We start from the raw sequence: 18,825 nt of genomic DNA on the forward strand, positions 1-18,825 counted from the left end.
TTATGGCCCAAACTGCTCAGATTGGATGATTGGATGATTAATGCTTTTATTGTTGTATCTATCAGTGTGTTTGGGGATTTGAATTGAGAAACTGTCGGCTTCCTAGCCACTAGGGGCGCCATCTGACTAAGTCGCAGCCTTTTAGTGTTGAGCGTTGTAAACACTAAGTGGAAGTAGCTCAACTGTCCGGGAAACTGTTGGATTAACGTCGTTGTTGGATATTATTTCATCACAAGTGAATTAGAAATGTGCGTAAATAACGGCTAAACTTTTCTGCGCCAGAGTTTAGCGCTCTAACTGCAGCAGAAGTCCGCGTTAGCAAGTTGTTAGCATATTGTGGCTAGCAGGCCGCGGAGCCTCGGGGTTTCCTGATCAAGTTGACACGCGTTGAGAAGTAGCGCCGTGGACGCTGCTTTCTAGCAACTCAAGTGCGTCTGCTCCATCCTGGTAAGATAAAAAGAACACTCTAAAATGACCCTTTGTGCTTTAACACTAACGCTTTTGGTGGGTTTCTAGTCTCTGCGGTTTTTTTTAATTACTGTTTAAAGGATATTTAAAAAGTATATTTAAAGCTTAAGCGTTAGCCGTCAATACCGCAGAGCAAATTGGATTTAACTGTTCAGATAGAGGCGCTTTTACATCTGATTTATAGAAATGTATTACTAAATATTGTTTTTGCTTCGTGCATAAAGTTTTAAGTAGATGTGTGTTTTTGTCCACTGTTAGCAGCCAGCAATTGAGCTCTTTAGTACCTCGTTCTGCAGACAAAACAATAATCGGCCTTTAATTTTAGCTCCTGAAGTCTGCGGTCAGTTTGAAGTATCTGCTCATTAATTTTCCTCCGATGAGTGTGAGATAATATATTCAGAGGTGATGAAAGGCTCCGGCCGGGCTCTCTCAGATCTGTTTGTGTAAGACAGAAACTCAGACAGAGGAGAGTGAGCGGGACATGTCTGGGCAAACCTTCCTGCCTCTCTGAGTTGTCACGGTTTAGCAGCTGACTCACACAGCCGGTCAGCTGTTTGCGGGGAAAAATTACACACTCGAGGGCAAAAGCATAGCCATACAAGTACAAAGTGTACTGGCTTCACCTAGGTAGCTCTTTTAGGATCCTTAAAAAATAAGAAGTTTATTTGTATGCAATATCAGTTTTGGAAACTAGTGATGTGCTCGTAAAAACAGAAGACATGGGGAAGTGGTGCACACAGGAAAAGCCATAAGATAACTCAGGCTGAAGTAGTAAAAGTGGCACTGTAAAGATAATTAGTTTAAGCATTTTGAGTATGTTCACAATTCAATGCAGATAAAGTTAATAATAATAATCCTTCATAATATAAGGTTAAACATGTTTATTTGCCTCACATTTTTGCATTCATTAGATTATCATAGTTGTGTCAGCAATTTGAGTTAAATTTTATTACAAGCAGTTTAATTTCTGGGTCTGAAACAGCAAGCAAAACTTTCTTCATAATGCGGTTTTATTCCAGGTGGAAGACTGTGAAGTAGAGAGGTTACAGCCACAGCACTGTGTAGACAATGTTAAACAAAATCAATAGATTAGTAATTGGGAAACAGTGACCACATGCTGTTAGTAAAACAAAAACACCTCAGAAGTTAAATCATGACAAGAAATAAGATGGTTACTAAAAGCTACATAGCCCAGTAAAAAGCATAAAACAATCATCTTCATTTATATCTGGATTTATTCAACTCAGAAAAAAAGAAAAAACCTGAACAACCAAAAACAATACAATTGTTTTCATTTTTGATCTGATGGATTTTATGCTTTTAATGAAATTATGTTGATTTGCTTTAAGATGCCTGAGAATATCTCGTATTCTCAGCAGTTTCTGATCTGTTTGCTGCTTTAAATCAGAATATACTCTAAGCTACAGAGAAGCAAAACAAAAGCAACAAAGTCATTTTTTTACTATTTAAAAAAACCCCACCGAGTCAAAGGAAAACTACCTAAAACAGGGTTGTAGTGGGTGTATAGGACACTTTTGTTTATCCAGCGATCTGAACATGAACGTATGCAGACAGACAGCATTAAGCCAATCCTAAAGCTCAATTTTTAACCCGGTTGGATGTTTAATTTAACCCAGATTAATGGAGATTTTGATCAGATATTTAGCAGTAACCGTCAGATGCAGATGTCAAATGAGTTGGGTGCCATCCCAAAAGAGCAAACCTGTACCTGGGAATACCACATAGTTTGGCCCATACAGATATTTAAATGTCATGTATGTTTTGTTTTTGTTTGCGGATTATTCCTGCAAAAAAAAAAAAGAAAAAAAAAAAGGAAATCTTTATTAGAAAAATGTGAACTTTAAACTTATGTCACTGGTGAGCCGGTAAATCAACAGATAAACTTACGGCTGTTTTTTGTTGAGCGTGACTTTGAGTGCTGCTGTCATGTCTGGCGACCGCGGTGTACTGTGGTCAGGTTGGTCTGCTTCTTCTCTGAGCCGCTGCCATTTGTAGTTTACACCTCTGAACTGTGTGGGTGCACTTAAAAAAAAAAAAGTTCTGCACCTCTGTGGAAACAGGGCTTTCAGTGGGGAAGTGCAGCAAAGTTTTGATGACATAACTCTGTTTAGTACCACTCAGATCAGTGTGTAAACATATCAAACTATCCACAATTTAAAGCTTAGATTTGTTTTTGTTTTTTTGCTTTGCTGGAAACTGTAAAAAAAACCCAGTCTCATAGGCGGTGCTTTCCAGGGTTGTTGGAAAGTTTAAAATCCAATCAGTATGTGTCTTTTTACAGTAACAGAAAGAACAAGGTCCATCCTTAGTCATCTTAGTTAATGAGATTTAAACTAAAAAGTGTGAAACCACATATTTGTTAATCAAAATAAAAACTAGATTTTACAGTTTTTGATTTAAAAAAATATCTGAATGGGCCTTTAAGCCAACCTGTCCATGTTACATTATTTAACAGAAGTCTGTGCATTTCAAAAAGCTACATTTACTAAAAAACAGAAGTGTCAAACTAACACTGAAACAAAGAAAAAATATTAATTTTTTTTTTAATGTATAATAAAAAATAAACAAGAAACAAAGAACTGAAAACAGAAAATGTAACAGAAATAGAACAGAAGAACTCTTATTTATGACTTTTTAATATATTGTTTTTTAGGTCTAATTTTGTGTTGTTGTTTTTTTTTTACTTGAGACCAGAAAGAAAATGTATATGTAAAAAAACACTTTTGGTTGGGATAAATAATAAATTGGAGAATTAAGTATTGCGCTGATCTTCCCTATTCCCTGTGCTCGGATCAAGCAGATGTTGCGCCCCTGATTTGGCCCTGGTTATCTGGCTAAGACTAGTCCTGGTTAGTGAGATAACCAGCACTCTGGTTAGTGTGATTATGTCACTTAGATGGGATGAGTCATTGCAGACTAGCCCTGGCTTGTCTACAGAAGCTCTATGATTGAATCAGCTGTTCCAGTCGTACAAACATGAGTACAGCTGAGTCAGGACATGATAGGCCCCAGTCAGACTAGGCCAGGCCTTTAAACTGGTCTAGTCCTGACATGTCTGAGCAGGACTATAAGAGGCTGCAGCTCTGCCCTGCTCCACTCTCTCTGCACTTTATCTGCCTTTATTTGCACAAGATGAGCTGCTAAAACTCCTTCATTTCCCCTGCATATACTGGTAAGGACTTCATTTTATTCCTTGAATACTGGAAAACATTTTAGACTTTTAACAGCTGATTTATTAAGCATTGACCTGGTGCTAATGCAAAAAGACTGGGTGGTAATTGAGTTGATCTGTCTGTTAGGTGTTGTGTTAGGACTACATGTCTGTGTTGTTAAAAACAAGCAAAGATTCAGTCACTTTTTAAGCAAAACTGACACAAAGTTTTTACAAGCTTCTGTGAATTGTTTTCTGTAAATATTTGTTTTATATCTGTAAGTATATTCTGTCTGAGAGTGTGATGTTTTTTACATTTTCCTGCTTTATTTGCCTGTTGAAAAGTGACATTCTGTTCTGAACGAAAATTTGTGATGCACCGGTTATGAAATCCTGGCTCGGTATCAGTTTGGCTGGGAGCCTGTGCACATATTTGTGGTTATTTATATTCCAGTTGTACATCACAGAAACAAAGAGATCTTCCATAAGTTTGATTTTAGAGCTTTTCATCTCAACAACATGTCAGGTCACAACTGATCAGATACTGTAAATATGAGCCGCTTACATCAGTAAATGTCCTGTTAATTACAGTCACAGGTAATATCTGCACTGATACCTGTGCTCCTGAGTTTACAGTTGAACTCAGTATTTAGATCAGATTATTGCTCAAAGAGGTTTCTGCCCTCCACAAAAATAAAAATCTCCAGGCTTTAGGGCTGTTCGATATAACGATATGAAAACGTCTATCGTTTCATGTTACACTATTGTTTGTTTTGTAGTGTCACTAAATAAGCTGTTTACGGCAATATTTTTTCATCGTTTTGATGGTCACTGTAGTGGCTATATTCATTTCTTACAGTTCTCTCTTTCTCTTATATTTAAAATAACCACACTATGGACGAACAAGAGACTGTTTTTACACGTTGTCTTTAGCAACAACGACGGTAAACCCAGCGTGTGGCTCCGCCGTCCGCTTGTTTATAAAGCTGAGGATCCTGTTGAGATTTTTCAAAAAATAACTGAATTACGTGAAATAGTATGCGGAGAGTTTACGGATGAGAAGCTGAAAAGAGCCGTCAGGTGCTCAAAATAAACAGTAGATCAAACGTTAGAACAGGCTTTTCGCCACAGCACGCCGTGTAATAAATACTCACAAAGAAAATGGCGGCCATTACAACTAATGTCTAAAAATGTATAGTTTCATGCATCGGTCAAAACACTTGACTTCAGGTACACGACACCCAGCTGAAAACACTTCAAGCAAGTGGAGTTGCCCGTGACTCACAGAATTTTATAGAAAATGTAAAATTTTTGTGATATATATCGTTTGCGGGACGATAAATGTCTTATATCGGGATATGAGATTTTGGTCATATCGCACAGCCCTATTAGGCTTGTTTTTTCTTTTAAGGTGAACTATAATTTATTCAAGGTTAAAAAAAATATTTTTGTTTATCAAATAGGGAAATACACAAACGTCTGTCAGGTAGGGTGCCTTAGACTTTCAGGTGAGGATGCACTGATCCATTCCTAGTGTACAAGTACCTTGACTGCAGGTGTTTGCAGTACAGAATGCAAATCCCGTACCAGTCTTGAATGAATAAACTGAATTTTGTAAACGCACAAATGAATATTTTTTCCTTTGCTGCATCACAGAGTAATAAATCTAGTAATCAGAGGACAGATTTCAATAGATTGGCCACATTGATCTGCTTTTTTCTTTACCAATATCTGATCCAAGTATCAGCTCGACACGTGCCTGGTTTCTTCAGTTAAATGATCCACAGTTGGAGGCTCAGTGGCCCTCGTCCCTTTCCTCCAGCTGTGTTTTTATGTAAGCAAAATAAAAACACAGAAAAGGAACCCGCTCCTCTCAGGCAACACCAGGCGGTCAGCATGCTTTAAACAAACCTGCATCATCTTAAAAGGTTAAATTAACTTTTTAAACCAGGCAGATTAAACTCAGACGAAGAAGATGATAATATTTACACAGTAAGCCTGGGATTATACTTTCTGTGTCCGGGTCTATATTGCAGTGCCGCAGGTGGAGGGGTAGGATTTCAAAGAAATATAATTAATGCTAATGATGAATGCCTAATCTGTCTTAAACTGTGAAAAAGATTTACTTTAGGAGCGCTTTTTCCAAATCTATCCTGTTTTAAAATTCCTGTACTGGTTTATGTAATCTATAATAATCTGCTGTGTGTTGGTGTGCAGGGACAATCAGCTTCACCATGTCAGCCGACAGTGATACCAACACCTGGTCCGCGGAGGACGACAACAAACTGGTGAGGGCGGCAAATTCCCGACTTCTCCGTGTGCTCGTAACTCTTCACTGACTGTGTGACTTAACGTTTTCCTCTCTGTGTGCGTTCAGGTGAGACCAAAGGTAGAGTTCTGCTCTTTGCTGCAGCTTGCTGGAGCCACTAAAGATGTTTTCACCATGAAGGAGGTACGGCGTTTCCATTTACTGCTCCACATTTCACCGGGAGCTTTGAGACGGTCTTTCTGTTGGCTTTGATGTGTGAGGGGTGTCGTCAGGTGGTGTTAGAACTGTTACCGGACCTGCATTCACGGACAGCAATGAATGAATGAACCCAGAACTTTCTTTACTACCGCTGCCCCCTCCTGCATAAAAAAATCTGCCTCATACTGCAGTTGCACACTTTATGATGAAACACTGCCACCTTGTGGTGAAGTTTGTAGTAATACGTTGTGGATACTGATACAGTGAGTGAGATTAAATATGCTTTTTCTGTCCAAAAATCTGCTATCACAGCAGCCAAAACATTAGACACAGCTATAATAAAATCGGCTGAATAAAGTAAAATGCAGGATGAGCTCAGCAAAATAAAAATTATAAAATGTGAAATATAGTATCTGGTGTTACAATATTTAAAAATTGTTATCAGAAACGCCCATGTCATCTTTATTCGGCCAAGTTTGTGCACACAAACAAGATATTTAAGTCCAGTTCACTTTGCTCTTTGGCATGCAAAAAAAGAAAAATGTTTTAAAAAAAATAGGCAGGCTGTAATGAAAGACAGAAAGTTGCAGAAAGTCTTAAGAAACTTTACAAACTATAAGTGCAAAACTATTTTAAGTGTTTGATTGTTCTTTTTGCTTTAATACAGCTAAACGGGAAGCAATTTGCTCATCGCGCGTCAATAGTGGATGTTCCAGGCTCTGGTTGCCTAGGTAACCCCTTTATTGTATTTACTACACTGAACTGCGCTCTTATTCGCTTCAGTTGCTTCTCTGAAAGTTTAGAAAAGTCCGAAGGCTACCGTGGGACCCGCCCACCCTGAGTTGCAGGAGGGGATTTCGCACGCTGTCGTTGCTGTCATTGACATTTGTGGCACTCGGTTGACACGTCACTGCTGGTTGCCCCTGAAAGTTTCAGACTCTCTGCCGTTATTGCTGATATCGTGATTCTGACCAAGCTGATTCTTTCCATCGGTACACTGGTGTGATCGAGCTGTGTGGTAGCTGGAAATTACTGGTCACTGTGAGGATCTATTGCCAATGCAGAAAAAATGGTGTTTTGGCCCTTTAATGAAGACGGTGTGAAAAAAGCAGAACTTTGAGACTCACCTCAGCTCTCCTTTAGTTCATCCTCATGATTTTTCCAGAATTCCCTATTCGACTCCTTCTCCCTCTCAGTCTTATGTCTGTAGTGTTTCCCACATATAGACACTTTTTAATTTCTGGACAGTTGCCCTGCCCGTGGTCTTTTATTTTGAAGGTTAAATCCTGGTCATTTGCATCTCACTATTATACCAGTCTTCAGTGTCATTTTGTGAACTGCAAAAGAGAAAATCAAACCTTAGCTCCACCATCGTGGAATCCAAATGGGGGCAGTGGTCTTCGTTGTGTTAAGACGTGTTATTTATTTATACATTGTTTTTTCTTTTTGAGCTCATCGTCTTTGACTTGAATTTCTTTTTTCTCATTCGTCTCTGCAAGCAGACCATATTATGAGGATTTTTCCGGCATATTAAGCATTTTTGGTAGTTTTAAAATGGAAATAAATTAGTTTCGGAAAATACTTGAAAAGAAACTCAGCTTATCCTGTTCCTTTTTCAGAGTGCATAACTTCAGTTAATTTGACTGCAGTCTTGTAATGTTGGTAAAATTGCTGATGTTTAAAAACCACAATAACAAAACACCCAAATGTAATAATTAGCAATTCATATGCCTGTTCCTCAAGTTTCAGGAGGACTCTGAGAAGCTGATTGGCTGTTGTCTGTGCATCCTACAATCGTCCCATTATGTTTCTGTGTTTTTTCAGGTAATGTTCTACCTGGGTCAGTACATCATCCAGAAGCAGCTGTACGACCAGAAGCAGCAACACATCGTCCACTGCGCCCAGGATGCTTTGGGCCGTGTGCTGGGAGTCGACAGCTTCTCCGTGAAAGAGCCGCGGTGAGTGAGTGGAAGAGGATGAAGCTTTTGGTCCTTCAGATTCACTAAAAGGAAAAAAAACCCCTGTAAATAAAATACGTGATGTTTTCCTGTTTCAGGGTTCTGTTTGCAATGATCACCAAGAACCTGGTGGCTGTCAGGAGTCCAGGTAGGAATCACATTTTTCACATGAGGTTCATTATTAAATACAGCTGAGGTCTTCGTAGTAAGAATAAAGTTTACACCTGATCACCACAGAATCAGCTAATTTGTTTTTCCGCATTAACTTCTTCATATTTAATGAAGCCATGCAACACTGCAACCTTCGTGCTCCGAAAGTTTCCAGTCTTACCCACGTGTGGAAAACCAAGGGCTTTCCAAATTTAGCAGTTTCTGTATAAACACCAACTGACTCCAAATGAACTTGTTTTTCTGACTTTTGGGGATGAAATGTCAGACCTCCACCTGCTTTTTCCTTCTGGAGGATAAAGGCATAGCTTCTAAATATTGAGGGTGTGTGTGTTTGTGTATATATAGATGATATCCTGCTGCTCTGACTCTGACAAACACTCTCTTTCTTAGAATCAACAACAAGTCTGAGTGAGCCGCACAGCAGCAGCCAGACAGACAGAAGGACGGAGGTAAGACGCACACCATGTTTGGATTCTCTACATCTGTTGTGTTTTTGCCAGATAAACCTTCGATATTTCTGGCCTGGGTTTGTTCCTTCACATTTACGTACCTTCAGCTTCCTTTCCCTCGCTGCTGATCACTTTTTAAATGCTGTGAGCGCAGCATTTAGGACGTTTAGAATAAATTCGAAGTAAAATTTCAGCTTGTGCTATTCACACAGGCTATTTTGGACCATTTCACAAGCTCCAACCTCTGAACCATTCCAGCTTATGAGAGAATTACTTCCAGGTGCACTCAACTCCAGTTATGAGTCCACCTAAGAAGCACAAACACTGCTGCAGTCTTCACTGAGGAATATTTTTACCGACACTTTCACTGACTTCCTTCTGAATTACAGACAGAAACATTCTACTCTTACTGAGCACTCAAACCGCTATTATAGTGAATTCTTGATTGAGTCAAAGCAGTCCCAGTAACCCCAGCTTAACAATCCAAGAGGGCGGCGGTGAATTTAAAGAGTAGAGCTGCAGCCGAATTTTTAAAGACAAATAACCCCAAAAACCAACAAACAAAGTGTTTTCCTGTATTCCCAGTTAACTCAATTGTGGCATTAGACCACAAGCCACGTTATCCTATTAACACACATACTCCAACACATGCTTTCTCCTTTTTTCTGTTCTGTCAGCGGTTTAATCAAACACATCTGGCTGCACATCAGGAAACTCCGCAGTGTTTCCTTCCTGCCTTCCTGTGACTTTTTTGTTTTGTGTTTGGGAGAAATTGAACCTTTATGGGGACGATGATCATAAACAAATCTAATGTGTATAATCTAATTTAAAAGTCCTCAGATTTTACAGTGGAGTGTGGTGATTATTCTGTGGCCCAACAAGAGTTTAAAAGTTTCAAAATCAGCTCAAAAATGTGTTTGTGCTTTCAGGCGGCAGAAACGGAAGGTCGCTCTTCATCGCCTGACAGGAGGAGGAGAAGAAGGAGGAGGAGGTGGAGCTGCAGGAGCAATGAGCCAGGTGAGTTTCTCCTCAAGAGGTACCAGCACTAACTCCACCACAACTGCATTCAAGGTGTTTAACTGTTTAACCAAACTCCGCCCACCTTTTGTCTGCAGGTCCTTCACACAGTGTAGACAACGAGGATGTTGAGGAAGACTCAGAGGAGGATGAGGAAGAGGGAGGCACGAAAAGGAGACGGTCTGACAGCTACTCGCTGACGTTTGACGACAGCCTGTCCTGGTGTGTGATTGGAGGACTTGGGAGCGGGCGGGAAAGACACAGCAGCCAATCATCTGACTCGCACAGCACAGTAAGCACAACGCACAATCAGTGTTTTATTGAGCCTGTATTGATGTATCATGTGTAATGTGGACTCTGTGCGTGTTTAGTCTGGGAGATCAGAGGTCACGGACGCAGCGTCAGACTCTGACAGCGACAACTTCAGTGTTGAATTTGAAGTCGAGTCCATAGATTCAGATGATTACAATGAAGATGATGCTTCTCTCTCTGCTGATGATCAGGTAAGAACCACTTAATAGACTGGGCTGGCCATTAAACATCTACCTTAAACAGCTACCTTAGCTCGACACTGTTACTAACAGCCATCCCGTCCGTTTGCTGCAGGTATATGAGGTCACAATCTTTGAAGCAGATGACGACGACTCCTTTGATGAAGACACAGAGATTACTGAAGCTGTGAGTTGCTGCACAAACACACAGATTACACGAACGCACACACTTAAGCACGTTGTTCAGGTGTAATGGAGTGTTGTCCTCGCAGGATTACTGGCGCTGTGCGAAATGCGATGAGTTGAACCCTCCTCTGCCCAGAAACTGCCTCCGCTGCTGGGATCTGCGCCAGGATTGGCTACCTGAGGTGTCCGTCAACTGCACCTCCTCCAGCCCTAAAGCCCTACCCACAAAGCCGACCAACCTATTAGCTGCCAAAGAACCTCCAGGTAAATCTTATCATGTCTACAGAGACCAAAGTAGTTTGTTTTCGGGGTACTGCTGTCAAAGAGGTGTAAATGAAAGGAGGAGGACACAGACGTTTCAAAGGTCAATGAAGTTTGGACTCCTTCATTTAACATAACTTCAGTCTATAAAACCAGGTCGAATGTCACTGTGTGCCGATGTCAACACACCTGTGCAGAATTACACATCACTCAGATTATTTCATATTAGTCAGACACAGCCAACGTAAAACCACTGATGATCATTGTCTACATCAGAATACCGAAGCGACACTTTAGAAAACCAATCAGTAGTCAGAGAGGAAAAAAGAGACAAGCTGCTGCTGTACACCTCATCTCAGATCTATGTAGCTGATACTCGAGTTTTGGTGCACATCTCTATCTGCAGCCACTTTCTAATGAATGGCCAATCACAAAATGAATGTAGAAATCATTTTTAAGTCTCTTCTTCTTCTTCCTCCTATTATTATTATTGTTGTTGTTGTTGTTATTATTATTATTATTATTATTATTATTATTATTATTATTATTATTATTGTTGTTGTTGTTCAAATAATTTAATCAAAAACGCTCCAGAAAAACACAGATACGTTCAGTTCAGGTAAGAACCTGCAGGTGCTGACTGGTTCACTTTTTTCCTCAAGTGGCCACTTGAGGAACTGCAGCTTGATGTCAGTTTTATCTTCGGTGACAGATAATCTGCTAATCGATCGATTGATTTGTGTCCTGCAGGTTCTGACGTGGAGGAGAATGGAGTCGACGTTCCGGATGGGAAAAGATTAAAAACTCCTCCTCCTCTGCACTCGCAGTGTGCGTCAGACTCCACATGCTCCTCCGCCGCTGCTGACTCCGCCTCCTCCGCACCAAACTCCCAGGATCTTCTCTCATGCTCCCAGCCTTCCTCCTCCTACTCGCAGGAGAAGCTCTGGACTCCCGAATCCCAGCCCTCCTCTTCCTCATACTCATCCTCCATTGATTCTCAGGAGCTTCTCTCACCTTCCCCAGCTCCAGCTGCAGCTCAAGCTGCTCCTCTTACCACGCAAGTCCCCGATATGGAGCGCAGCATGTCGGCGGAGTGGCGTCTGCCGGACTCGTGTCTGGACCCCTGCCTCATCTGTCAGTCGCGACCAAAGAACGGCTGCATCGTGCACGGACGCACCGGACACCTCATGTCCTGCTACGTCTGTGCCAGGAAGCTGAAGAAGAGGAACAAGCTGTGCCCAGTCTGCAGGCTGCCCATCCAGTCTGTCATCCTCACCTACCTCAGCTGAGACCACTGCATATTTACTTTGACTAAATCCCAAATAAAATAAACTTTTAGTTCTCGGGCACATACGGGTGCTTTCTTCAAATCTGAGAAGATTTTCTTGAAAAAGTTAATAATTCTACTATTTGACCTGTTTCTCTGTCCTCGAACCTCTGGAATGTGCCTGGCAAGGGTTTGTCGGGTAACGCCAAGCTTCACATTGCCTCGGGTTTCTTTTTTCTTTTCTTCTTCTTTTTTTAAATGCTTGGTGTCGTTTCTTCTTTTTTGCTGTATGTATTTTGGTGCAGCTTACATTAAACACTCATCTTCACTGACCAATCTCAGGTCCACGCCCTCTAAAGCTCCACCATCATTATGAAAGTCCTACAAACAGAAGCCCCCAGAGTTTCATATGAAGAGCAGTGGAAAAAGACTGGAAAATTAGATCTGAGATTTTCCTTTTTCCTGCTGCGTTTTAAAGACTTTTTATTTAAAAATAGTTTAAAACCTTACATAATTAACTAAATCTATAAATATTGCTGAATATTAAGAAACACAGCTACAACTTTATTTTCATAACACCTGTGTGTGGTGTTGGAGAGATACCGCCTTAAACTTAAACCAAGGCTGAGTTGTACCTTAATGTAATACCATTTAGCACCACAAGATGGTGCAGTGAGTCAATGTAAACATTATTTGCAGCACACATTGAAAAATTGAAGTAATGCTAAAATGAACGAAGAAACTGCTTCCCCCTGGTGGTGAAAACTAAATTCTGCAGAGGCTATATCTGAAAGGTTTTAGAAGTTTTTTTTCACTAAATCTTTAATCAGAAAACAGATGGAGGTGGAGCTCAAATGTGAGAAGTTGTAACTTGTCGAATGTTTTTTGTGTCGCCTTTAAATTTGATGGAAACATCTCCACAGCTAGCTTTCAGACATTTTATAGATCTTTGACTTTTTAAGCCGACATTTTAAAAAATGGGAGGATTTTGTTCCATATTTAGTGTTCTGGTGTGGACAGGTGTGGCGCTCTGTGGCAAAGAGAGATATTTTTAGAATGTGTTAATTATATTTTGTACGATGCAAACTTTAGAAGCATCGGCCGTGTCTTGTAAAAGACACTCGACCCTGAATCATTTCTGCGCCTGCTCTCCGTCGCCTCCGCCAAGCTCGCTCGCTCCTGGATCGCCCCGTTCTGCGTCTCAGCTTCTCCCTTGATGAGTTCACCTTAACCGGATTAAAAACCCAAAGGGCTCTGACGCTGCCCGGTGCACGACGCCGCCACCACCTGAAAGTGTCCGAGGCTGCTAACATCAAGCAGTGCTTTATTTTAGCGGCATTTAATTTCTGACCCCTTTATGGGAAGTGTCCTTGAAAGGAACCCAAATTCATTTTCATGCATATATTTAACTACTGGAAATTTATTTGGCATGGTTTCAGGTTTTTCTGGAAATTTCCTTGAAAGTTGTTTAATTATTGAGAAATTATTGCCGTTAAAATGGAGTGTTGAACATCTTTGATATTTATTTATTTAAGATACTCAAGTTTATTTAAGAAATGTTTCTGAAAGCTCTTTTTGGATAATAAGATAAATTTAATGTTTCCTGTGAAACTAAATAAAGTTTAACTTCTCTAACCACGGGTCTGTCATTTATTTACATTACAAACACATATTTTAAGTTTGGAAATACAATTCCCATAATGCTTCTGGAAACAATCTTCACACCTTTTGTATCGGGTGAGAAATATAACAGTGTCCTAAGTATTGGAAATTACCACAAGGTAAAGCACGTGAAATGTTGTTATTAAGGCTACGTCCACACTGTAACGTGCGGTGGAGATGAAGTCAGCCGCGGAGGTGTGCAGGTGGATAGCGAATGAGCAACAGCTTCTGACATTCCAAAAGTACTAATTTATTTACAATATCAAAAATAAAAGTGCCACCTCTACCACACATTACTAAAGAGCACACTAGTCCGCGTACACACGGGAGCATCCATTACAGGGAGAGTACGGCAACAGCACCGCTTACAACCGCAAAGCTCTCCAGAGAGTGGTGCGGTGTGCTGAAAGAATAATTGGAGGTGAGCTTCCCTCCCTCCAGGACATCTACAGGAAGCGGTGCCTGAGGAAAGCGGGGAGGATCATCAAGGACTCCAGTCACCCCAGCCATAAACTCTTCAGACTACTTCCATCAGGAAGGAGGTTCTGCAGCATCCGGTCCCGAACCAGCAGACTGAGAGACAGCTTTTTCCATCAGGCCATCAGACTGCTGAGCACTTCATAGACACCTCACCCACATTCAACAACATTATGCACTCCACACTGTATATAAATGCCACTTGTTTTGCACGTCTCAACTACCAAGCTCTGTATATTTTATATATTTTATTTTATTGTTTAATCTATTTAATTTGTAAAATATGTATACACACACACACACACACACACGTAAAAAAACAAAAACATATTTAGTATACACATCCAGTAATGCATACACTCTTATATTGTACATATATTTATTACACTCAGATTTAGCCATTCTTATATTTTGCTTGTTTTACGTTATTGTATTTTTGCACAACTCTGTTGCTTGTGAAGCTCGCATACAAGAATTTCACTCGCATGTACTGTACCATGCATGTACTTTCGTCTCCGCGTGAATATGTAGAAGAAGAGTCAGACCTCCAGACATCAGAAGGTGAGGTGGAGGAAGGCCAAAGCTTCATACCAGCTTTTGATGAGCCTGAGCAGGGACAGTGTGATCTGCTGTCACACCGTCCCTGCTCAGGGAATAAACTTCTGGAACGTGAGACCACACAGGCTGGCAGATCCCTAGCTTATCCATAATGGTATTTGAGTGTCGCCACTTTAACTCTGCTCAGGGTCCTCATCTATGTCCTCCTTTGAGCTTCCATGTTCTTGCTTCCAATATCTGACCTTCTTCCACCTCATCTCCTGACAGCAGAGTATGACTCCATTTCCAAATGCTGTAAAATGCTATCTTCCTCACTCAGCCCTCTGTCATGTTAGTGCCACGGCTGACCCAGGTTTAGGTGAATGTCAGGTGTTGCAAAAAGCTTGACTATGAGATGGTAAAAATTATGATTTAATGTTCAGACATGTCTTTGTTTCATTCCATGTTTCAGGTTGTGAAACTCATCTAGTTAAAAGACATTTGAACCAGAAATTACATTAATAAAACCCCCGATGTCTATTTTTTTAATCATTATACTTAAATAACCTAAAGAATTTTAAATCCCAAAACATTTTTATTTTGGGATTTCAGGAGAATATACTTACAGCCTATGAAATGTACATTTTTTATTAAAGAAAACCAACAATAAACGGAATACATTTTGTTCAGGTGCCGTGAAAATAAGCTGGCTTTCAGTAAGCGGCCTCTCCTCCTGTTGAATGACTAATTTTTCCACCACCCTTTATTACGAACCCAGTGATCTCCGCTAGGTTTCCTGGAAAAACAAAGAGGAAGCTCTTAAATTTGTTTCCTTTATTCTCTATCCATTTCTTGGAAGTTTCCGTATCCAACATATCCATGATGCTGCTCTGTGTGCGGAGCCCTGAAACGCTTAAAAGCAGCTCACTGCTGCTCTCCTCTCACTTCACTTCGCTGCAGTCGGAGCTCGTCTGGACTTTGGGAACAGTACTGTTATTTTAACTGCATTTTCCAGCTGCAAACATGGCTCAGATCAACATCTGCCTCAAACGCATCTTCACCGTCTTCAACATATTCTTCATGGTGAGTAAAACAGAAATAACCATATTTTTTTACATTTAAATGAAACCGAAGCTTAGAATAGTAAAATAAAGCAACATAAACACAACATGTTTGTTCTTACTTTCAGAGTTTGTTGTTGCGCTCGTCCACATGTGTGGCTGTGCAGTCATTCCATGTCCTGGTTGTGTTTAAAGGATGCAGCAGCTCTAACCAGACTGTTTCTGTTTGTTCAGGTTGTTGGTGCAGTGGCCATCGTCCTCGCTCTGTGGTGCCAGTTCTTCATGAACATTCGAGGAGGACACAACGTGAGGACACATTCAAACATAAATGTAACACGTGGGGACAAACAGACAAAGCCCACTAACCTTTTCGTGACACTTCTGTCTACAGCTGGAGGGTCGCACCACCAAACTCTTCATTCTCTTCATTGTGGGCTGCGTCACGGTGATGATCACCGTGCTGGGAGCCTACGGAGCCCACAAGGAGAGCAAAGTGGCCCTGATCATGGTGAGCACATTTACCACTCAGTAAATTTAAGAAAAGAAATGATTCAATATGAATGAATGAAGCCGTTTAGTTCAGAATGCTGTAAAAGTTATGATTCCATCACTCAGATTTCTACTAAACGCCACAGGTTAAAGATATTAGATAAAAAGTATCCCTGCATGTCTCTGCAGTCCCTGGTGTACACGGTCATTGGATGTTGGCTGATGTTAATAACTGGAATCCAAGCCGCCATCATACGTCCTCAGGTAAAGGCCAGGATGTGCTGCTGTGGAGTCGAATCATTTAACATGAAGACAGACTTATAAACATGCTTTTTTTTTTACATTATTATAATCATCAACACATATAAACACTTTTTTTTTTCATTACCTGAACCCTTAAGGTGCTTTTTAAAAGTTTTACTATGTAAATCTAATCAATGTAAACATAATGTCTATATTTGCAGCTCAGAGGCATCGGAGTGGAGACATTCAGCGAGTTTGTGCCTCTGGACAAATCCTCGACATACGTGAGGAACATGACCGAGGACATTCAGAAACAGGTAAGATATTGCATTAAATGTTTAACCAAAAGCTGCAGTCATGGAAAAAAGAAAGTATCCTCTGTTTAAAAAATGCAATGTGGTCCTTAGCGGGTTTTATAATCACTTAAAAATAACCTCAGATGAGATGTCAAACAAGACATATTACACCATATGGTGCCATTATTTATATAAGAAGAACTAAGTCAAAGTGTATAAAAGTAAACTAAGTCCTTATTGTTTCAAATGCACTTGATTAGTTAATCATTAATAAGTGTGAGCACCTCTATAAAAGCAGAAGCTTTGGCAGTTTGTTGGTCAGGTGTGAATTAACATAATACCACAGTCACTGAGTGGACCATGAACTCCTCTGTGTTCTTCTGTCTCATCCTCCTGAAGATGAGTAACCCTCCTCTTTCTGTCTTCTCCTGCTGCTGTTTGTAGTTTCACTGCTGTGGTCTGTTCAGCTACAACGACTGGGAGAACATCCCCGACTCCTGTGTGTGCAGCCAGGAGGAGGAGAAGGAGGGCAAGTGTCAGACTGTCGAAAACAACGTGAGTATCGACACACCCGCTCGCTTCACTTCTGTTCAGTGTGTCACAGTTTGTAACGTCTTTATTTCTGTAACTTTTCCAGACTTTCATACTGCAGAGAAAGTCCGTCTACACTAAGGTGAGTGACCCAGCACCACTTTGAAAAAGCTTAAATCATTCATCAGTTTATATCAGAACCTGACAGTTTTTATTTTTCCTTCTATTTTCAGACCTGCTTTCCCACCATCATGGACTACATCCAGTTTGATTACAACATCATACTTGTGGTCAGCTTCACTGTGGCTATTCTAGCTGTGAGTATTATTCAAGGATTCAATAGTGTAAATGTCCACTCTATATTGTACAATCTGCATTCTCTGTCAGGGCAGGTAACAGCCTCTGCTGCCAATCAAATGCAGGGCTGATCATCAGAAAGTGTGAGCACCTCTAAAAGCAGTTTACTGTTTTGGGACAATCAGGTGTGTTTAAACACAAGGAAATGATTTTACTAGGAGTGGATGGAAGTTCAAAAATCCCACAAACTACAGTCAAATTCTACAGATGCCTGTTAACAACTTAAATAATAAAGTTCATGACTTTACAATTTGAGAAAGACGATACTTTGGGACTAAAATGGAAATTTCTGGTCATAATGGAAAGCGTCACATTGGAAAAAAACCTTATATTAACCATCAGCATGTTGGTGAAGGGGGTGGTGATTCAGGCACCTAACATTCAAAAAGTCCATATATAGAATAATATTGTGGGTAAATATGTGCCAACAAAGTCTGAATTCTCAATGTTCAAAGTTAGAAAGGTCTGGTATCTATTGCAGAACAAAAATTAAATTACTCAAATCTTCAGTCAAAAAAACAAAACATCTTCTAGGTAAACATGTAGCAGCTCATTAGTTACTAATATTGGTTCACTTTAAAAACAGAAACTCGAAGACAACCGGATGTTTAACTCAACTTCCTGTGTTCTCCTACAGCTACTCGGCATGATTCTGTCCTCCATTATGATCCACCAGCTGTATTACCCCAACAGACCCACCATCATGATCTCCATGATGCCACCAAAATACAAGGAGCTGCACAACGCCCCAGCGTGTTAGTCAAAATACAATGGACTTCTTTTCTTTAGCTACCATGGTGCACTGCCTGTTGTTAGCCCTCAGTCATAAAAGGCTGATTGGGTATTGTCCTAACCCTGCTGGGCGGGCAGACGGTGTGGACACTCAAGTTTGTGAATGCCATAACTCGAGAACGATAGTGGCGCAGGAACTTCTAAGTGATACCACAGGTGTATTTACTAAAAGTCCCTAAAATGATTAAAAAAGCAACGCCACAAGTGACAGTGATGACATCACTATAATTTGATTTGGTTACATGCAATGTTGGAACTTGCAAACCTGGAATCAAATTAGTACTGCTGATCCAGGAACAATGTCAACATCACAATTTCAGATTGTTCATTATTGTAACTGATTCTGTTGTCATGGTAACATTGGATAAAAGAACAGCCACATTCCCTTGTTACGTCACGTGACGCTTGCTAGTAGCTCAGAGAATTTTAAGCTTGTAGTTTGAAAACTGAGCGCTGTGCTGATGCAGCTGCTT

The 18,825-nt window shown here is 40.5% G+C and overlaps 2 protein-coding genes and 1 long non-coding RNA gene across 5 annotated transcripts in view; all 3 read left to right on the top strand.

Annotated features, from left to right (window-relative positions):
- Nucleotides 1-88: 88 nt before the first annotated feature.
- mdm2 (MDM2 proto-oncogene) lies at nucleotides 89-13,150 on the top strand. Of its 3 annotated transcripts, none has more exons than XM_005475815.4 (12): nucleotides 89-447; nucleotides 5,858-5,928; nucleotides 6,018-6,092; nucleotides 7,932-8,065; nucleotides 8,164-8,213; nucleotides 8,627-8,685; nucleotides 9,615-9,702; nucleotides 9,801-9,994; nucleotides 10,074-10,205; nucleotides 10,309-10,380; nucleotides 10,466-10,643; nucleotides 11,391-13,150. In XM_005475815.4, the coding sequence occupies exons 2-12, from the start codon at nucleotides 5,875-5,877 to the stop codon at nucleotides 11,927-11,929; spliced, it is 1,575 nt and encodes a 524-aa protein (XP_005475872.1). In that variant the 5' UTR covers nucleotides 89-447; nucleotides 5,858-5,874; the 3' UTR covers nucleotides 11,930-13,150. The 3 variants fall into 3 exon arrangements, with proteins under 3 accessions (XP_005475872.1, XP_005475873.1, XP_025755428.1); XM_005475816.4 differs by lacking the exon at nucleotides 89-447 and adding an exon at nucleotides 3,528-3,661 and having other exon boundaries at nucleotides 11,391-13,074; XM_025899643.1 differs by lacking the exons at nucleotides 89-447; nucleotides 5,858-5,928; nucleotides 6,018-6,092 and adding an exon at nucleotides 6,113-6,838.
- A 2,360-nt stretch (nucleotides 13,151-15,510) lies between these two features.
- Nucleotides 15,511-18,825, top strand: part of LOC100697428 (tetraspanin-8) — a 41,480-nt gene continuing 38,165 nt past the window's right edge. The window contains exons 1-2 of the mRNA XM_025899433.1: nucleotides 15,511-15,666; nucleotides 15,879-15,950. Of these exons, the coding sequence (XP_025755218.1) occupies nucleotides 15,607-15,666; nucleotides 15,879-15,950 (132 nt within the window). The 5' untranslated portion in view covers nucleotides 15,511-15,606. The remainder of the gene's footprint in view (nucleotides 15,667-15,878; nucleotides 15,951-18,825) is intronic.
- The window catches only part of LOC109195176 (uncharacterized), a 28,281-nt gene continuing 26,521 nt past the window's right edge, over nucleotides 17,066-18,825 (top strand). Inside the window, exon 1 of the long non-coding RNA XR_003214447.1 lies at nucleotides 17,066-17,227. This is a non-coding gene — a long non-coding RNA (uncharacterized LOC109195176). The remainder of the gene's footprint in view (nucleotides 17,228-18,825) is intronic.

Source organism: Oreochromis niloticus, linkage group LG17 (assembly GCF_001858045.2).
Source record: "Oreochromis niloticus isolate F11D_XX linkage group LG17, O_niloticus_UMD_NMBU, whole genome shotgun sequence".
In the NCBI taxonomy this organism is placed as follows: domain Eukaryota; kingdom Metazoa; phylum Chordata; class Actinopteri; order Cichliformes; family Cichlidae; genus Oreochromis; species Oreochromis niloticus.

Bases quoted from the DNA above. Each gene is read 5' to 3' on its own strand.
- mdm2 (XM_005475815.4), top strand. From the start codon at position 5,875: ATGTCAGCCGACAGTGATACCAACACCTGGTCCGCGGAGGACGACAAC. The intron at 5,929-6,017 runs GTGAGGGCGGCA...GTGTGCGTTCAG, and splicing joins CGGAGGACGACAACAAACTG to GTGAGACCAAAGGTAGAGTT. The intron at 9,703-9,800 runs GTGAGTTTCTCC...TTTTGTCTGCAG, and splicing joins CTGCAGGAGCAATGAGCCAG to GTCCTTCACACAGTGTAGAC.